A 6,000-nucleotide genomic window follows, 5' to 3' on the forward strand; every position below is an offset into this window, starting at 1 on the left:
CAGGCACCCGGGGAGACACCTGTTGTCCGTGGGAGGAATATGGCCGTTGACATGCCAGGTGAAAATACCAAAAAAATCAGCTCTTCGGTGTGGAGGTATTTCACCAGAAATGCGGACAACAGGTGTCAAGCCGTGTGTTCCCTTTGTCAAGCTGTAATAAGTAGGGGTAAGGACGTTAACCACCTCGGAACATCCTCCCTTATACGTCACCTGCAGCGCATTCATAATAAGTCAGTGACAAGTTCAAAAACTTTGGGTGACAGCGGAAGCAGTCCACTGACCAGTAAATCCCTTCCTCTTGTAACCAAGCTCACGCAAACCACCCCACCAACTCCCTCAGTGTCAATTTCCTCCTTCCCCAGGAATGCCAATAGTCCTGCAGGCCATGTCACTGGCAAGTCTGACGAGTCCTCTCCTGCCTGGGATTCCTCCGATGCATCCTTGCGTGTAACGCCTACTGCTGCTGGCGCTGCTGTTGTTGCCGCTGGGAGTCGATGGTCATCCCAGAGGGGAAGTCGTAAGCCCACTTGTACTACTTCCAGTAAGCAATTGACTGTTCAACAGTCCTTTGCGAGGAAGATGAAATATCACAGCAGTCATCCTACTGCAAAGCGGATAACTGAGTCCTTGACAACTATGTTGGTGTTAGACGTGCGTCCGGTATCCGCCGTTAGTTCACAGGGAACTAGACAATTTATTGAGGCAGTGTGCCCCCGTTACCAAATACCATCTAGGTTCCACTTCTCTAGGCAGGCGATACCGAGAATGTACACGGACGTCAGAAAAAGACTCACCAGTGTCCTAAAAAATGCAGTTGTACCCAATGTCCACTTAACCACGGACATGTGGACAAGTGGAGCAGGGCAGGGTCAGGACTATATGACTGTGACAGCCCACTGGGTAGATGTATGGACTCCCGCCGCAAGAACAGCAGCGGCGGCACCAGTAGCAGCATCTCGCAAACGCCAACTCTTTCCTAGGCAGGCTACGCTTTGTATCACCGCTTTCCAGAATACGCACACAGCTGAAAACCTCTTACGGCAACTGAGGAAGATCATCGCGGAATGGCTTACCCCAATTGGACTCTCCTGTGGATTTGTGGCATCGGACAACGCCAGCAATATTGTGTGTGCATTAAATATGGGCAAATTCCAGCACGTCCCATGTTTTGCACATACCTTGAATTTGGTGGTGCAGAATTTTTTAAAAAACGACAGGGGCGTGCAAGAGATGCTGTCGGTGGCCAGAAAAATTGCGGGACACTTTCGGCGTACAGGCACCACGTACAGAAGACTGGAGCACCACCAAAAACTACTGAACCTGCCCTGCTATCATCTGAAGCAAGAAGTGGTAACGAGGTGGAATTCAACCCTCTATATGCTTCAGAGGTTGGAGGAGCAGCAAAAGGCCATTCAAGCCTATACAATTGAGCACGATATAGGAGATGGAATGCACCTGTCTCAAGTGCAGTGGAGAATGATTTCAACGTTGTGCAAGGTTCTGATGCCCTTTGAACTTGCCACACGTGAAGTCAGTTCAGACACTGCCAGCCTGAGTCAGGTCATTCCCCTCATCAGGCTTTTGCAGAAGAAGCTGGAGGCATTGAAGAAGGAGCTAACACGGAGCGATTCCGCTAGGCATGTGGGACTTGTGGATGCAGCCCTTAATTCGCTTAACAAGGATTCACGGGTGGTCAATCTGTTGAAATCAGAGCACTACATTTTGGCCACCGTGCTCGATCCTAGATTTAAAGCCTACCTTGGATCTCTCTTTCCGGCAGACACAGGTCTGCTGGGGTTGAAAGACCTGCTGGTGACAAAATTGTCAAGTCAAGCGGAACGCGACCTGTCAACATCTCCTCCTTCACATTCTCCCGCAACTGGGGGTGCGAGGAAAAGGCTCAGAATTCCGAGCCCACCCGCTGGCGGTGATGCAGGGCAGTCTGGAGCGACTGCTGATGCTGACATCTGGTCCGGACTGAAGGACCTGACAACGATTACGGACATGTCGTCTACTGTCACTGCATATGATTCTCTCAACATTGATAGAATGGTGGAGGATTATATGAGTGACCGCATCCAAGTAGGCACGTCACACAGTCCGTACTTATACTGGCAGGAAAAAGAGGCAATTTGGAGGCCCTTGCACAAACTGGCTTTATTCTACCTAAGTTGCCCTCCCACAAGTGTGTACTCCGAAAGAGTGTTTAGTGCCGCCGCTCACCTTGTCAGCAATCGGCGTACGAGGTTACATCCAGAAAATGTGGAGAAGATGATGTTCATTAAAATGAATTATAATCAATTCCTCCGCGGAGACATTGACCAGCAGCAATTGCCTCCACAAAGTACACAGGGAGCTGAGATGGTGGATTCCAGTGGGGACGAATTGATAATCTGTGAGGAGGGGGATGTACACGGTGATATATCGGAGGGTGAAGATGAGGTGGACATCTTGCCTCTGTAGAGCCAGTTTGTGCAAGGAGAGATTAATTGCTTCTTTTTTGGGGGGGGTCCAAACCAACCCGTCATATCAGTCACAGTCGTGTGGCAGACCCTGTCACTGAAATGATGGGTTGGTTAAAGTGTGCATGTCCTGTTTTGTTTATACAACATAAGGGTGGGTGGGAGGGCCCAAGGATAATTCCATCTTGCACCTCTTTTTTCTTTTCTTTTTCTTTGCATCATGTGCTGATTGGGGAGGGTTTTTTGGAAGGGACATCCTGCGTGACACTGCAGTGCCACTCCTAGATGGGCCCGGTGTTTGTGTCGGCCACTAGGGTCGCTAATCTTACTCACACAGCTACCTCATTGCGCCTCTTTTTTTCTTTGCGTCATGTGCTGTTTGGGGAGGGTTTTTTGGAAGGGACATCCTGCGTGACACTGCAGTGCCACTCCTAGATGTGCCCGGTGTTTGTGTCGGCCACTAGGGTCGCTAATCTTACTCACACAGTCAGCTACCTCATTGCGCCTCTTTTTGTCTTTGCGTCATGTGCTGTTTGGGGAGGGTTTTTTGGAAGGGCCATCCTGCGTGACACTGCAGTGCCACTCCTAGATGGGCCCGGTGTTTGTGTCGGCCACTAGGGTCGCTAATCTTACTCACACAGCTACCTCATTGCGCCTCTTTTTTTCTTTGCGTCATGTGCTGTTTGGGGAGGGTTTTTTGGAAGGGACATCCTGCGTGACACTGCAGTGCCACTCCTAGATGGGCCCGGTGTTTGTGTCGGCCACTAGGGTCGCTTATCTTACTCACACAGCGACCTCGGTGCAAATTTTAGGACTAAAAATAATATTGTGAGGTGTGAGGTATTCAGAATAGACTGAAAATGAGTGTAAATTATGGTTTTTGAGGTTAATAATACTTTGGGATCAAAATGACCCCCAAATTCTATGATTTAAGCTGTTTTTTAGTGTTTTTGGAAAAAAACACCCGAATCCAAAACACACCCGAATCCGACAAAAATAATTCGGTGAGGTTTTGCCAAAACGCGTTCGAACCCAAAACACGGCCGCGGAACCGAAACCAAAACACAAAACCCGAAAAATTTCAGGCGCTCATCTCTAGTCACAGCGGCTGCTTGTGACGTCACGCAGCTGCCACGGCCCACCCCAGCAGTAGTCCAGACCACCCAAAGGGTAAAAGGGAGTAGTTACACTTTCATACAGATATGAAAAAAACATAAAAAGCATAGCATACTACTGTACATGAGAATTCTATAACTATGTATATTGCACTCACACTTTCAAAGGGTGAAACAGGCAGTAATGTCCAAGATGGTCTAAACAGTAGACAAAGTCCACTGAAGAAGTTGGTCCTACCTTGTACATTCACCAACACGTTTCAACGTATTCAAAGTCTTTGTCAAGGTGTGGAGATGGGGTTCACCTTATGCCCTTATATACCTGATGTTCATACATCTCTTCCTATTTTTTGTATTAACAGACCCACTGTTTTTGAAAAATAACCCAGTATGGATTGAAATGCAATAGACACTTAGGGATACTACTTACACTTCCTTGCTGTCCGACCGTCCAGACCAGTTCATACTAAATTGGTCTCGGAGGCAGGAGTGTTCCTGATATTCTGGCATTTAACATTAATTATGCAACGCTCACTTATAATCCAGTAATCATTTACAAACTGCTTTTGTAGGATTGGGTATAAAATGTTTTTATCAATATGCACTTTGATATTTTATTTTTTTTATAGTCAGTGTAATCTATATAAATGTGACCAGATTTTAGAATGTACTATGGGCCTAATTCTGCATGGATCTTTAATCAGAGAAATTGCAGTTGTCTGCAAGTAGAAAGGAGCTGCCCTGACAGAAAGAAAAACGCCCAGTGCAAATTTGCTAAAACATTGCAGATCGCTATCTTTACAGTCTGAGCGAATGTGAGCAGTGTTGGACTGGGGCATGAAGGGCACCCAAGGGGAAGGCAATCGTAGGGGTGTGGCCAATCTCCTGAGGGGGTGTGGACAATCACCAGAGAGGAGTGGACAGCCATTATAGAAGCATCATAGTATGGATGGTGTGAGTGATGGTGGCATACCAAGGACGCAGCAATCAGTATTACAGTGTGTAGAGGCACTATAAGTGGGCATCTCAGTCCTTACACATTCAGCTGCATGGATGTACAGTACACAAGGAAAGGAGTCTATGGGCTATTTGTATAAACTCACAGACAGGTGACTGCCAATAGACACTGCTGCGCGCTTTGCTGTGAGTGACTCACAATCAGGCCTAAGTGTTTTTTAGATAGTTCCCCATATTTGGAGGCTACAGTAAGAAGACTCTGGTACAGCCCCTTTTCTTTCATGAATGTGGGTGATGCTGGGTAGAGGAAGTACGTGACAGGCAGTAGGTGACGCTGGGGAGAGGCAGTGGTTGATGCTGGGGAGAGGCAGTGGGTGATGCTGGGGAGAGGCAGTAGGTGATGCTGGGGAGAGGCAGTGGATGATGCTGGGGAGAAGCAGTGGGTGACGCTGTGGAGAGACAGTGGTTGATGCTGGGGAGAGGCAGTGGTTGACGCTGGGGAGAGGCAGTGGGTGACGCTGGGGAGAGGCAGTGGGTGATGCTGGGGAGAGGCAGTGGGTGATGCTGGGGAGAAGCAGTGGTTGATGCTGGGGAGAGGCAGTGGGTGATGCTGGGGAGAGGCAGTAGGTGATGCTGGGGAGAGGCAGTGGATGACGCTGGGGAGAAGCAGTGGGTGACGCTGTGGAGAGACAGTGGTTGATGCTGGGGAGAGGCAGTGGTTGACGCTGGGGAGAGACAGTGGGTGACGCTGGGGAGAGGCAGTGGGTGATGCTAGGGAGAGGCAGTGGGTGATGCTGTGGAGAGGCAGTGGGTGACGTTGGGGAGAGGCAGTGGGTGATGCTGGGGAGAGGCAGTGGGTGATGCTGGGGAGAGGCAGTAGGTGATGCCGGGGAGTGGCAGTGGGTGATGCTGGGGAGAGGCAGTGGGTGATGCCGAGGAGAGGCAGTGGGTGACGCTGGGGAGAGGCAGTGGTTGATGCTGATGAGAGGCAGTGGGTGACGCTGGGGAGAGGCAGTGGTTGATGATGAGGAGAGGCAGTGGGTGACGCTGGGGAGAGGCACAGGAGGTGCAGCTCACTGAGGCTGAGGAGGGGGAAAGCAATGACAGCTCCAGTGTGGGTCTGAAAAGCCCACCATCCCGCCACGACACTGGAACACTCCCCTAACCCAGTCTCCTGGAGCTTCTTGGGGAAATTGTCAGCCATGGAAGAGTTAACATGGCCTTCCATGACCAGATGCTCCGGTTGGTCTGTGAGCTGGCCTCCACAGTCCGTGAGCTATCCTCCACTGTGCGACAAGGCATGTGTGATATCTCCTCCTCTGTGGCACAAGGAATGCAGGACATATGCACCACTTTTGGCCAAGGCATGCAGACCTTCGCAGCCCTCCTTGGCCAGAGTCCAAGGGAGGCTACAACACCTGCCCCATCCCCTAGCCCTGCCCAGGAACAATATCCCACTGGTCCGG

The 6,000-nt window shown here is 50.0% G+C and overlaps 1 protein-coding gene across 5 annotated transcripts in view; it reads right to left on the minus strand.

Annotated features, from left to right (window-relative positions):
- Positions 1–4,079, minus strand: part of LOC134908921 (cytochrome P450 2K1-like) — a 60,203-nt gene extending 56,124 nt beyond the window's left edge. For 4 of the 5 annotated variants that reach the window (XM_063915172.1, XM_063915173.1, XM_063915171.1 and 1 more), the window contains exon 1: positions 4,008–4,079. Coding sequence is in view for 1 of the 5 variants with exons in the window: in XM_063915169.1 (XP_063771239.1) it covers positions 4,008–4,042 (35 nt within the window). In the remaining 4 variants the exon portion in view is untranslated. The remainder of the gene's footprint in view (positions 1–4,007) is intronic. The other variant, XM_063915169.1, reaches the window with a different exon arrangement.
- Positions 4,080–6,000: the final 1,921 nt, after the last annotated feature.

Source organism: Pseudophryne corroboree, chromosome 4 (assembly GCF_028390025.1).
Source record: "Pseudophryne corroboree isolate aPseCor3 chromosome 4, aPseCor3.hap2, whole genome shotgun sequence".
In the NCBI taxonomy this organism is placed as follows: domain Eukaryota; kingdom Metazoa; phylum Chordata; class Amphibia; order Anura; family Myobatrachidae; genus Pseudophryne; species Pseudophryne corroboree.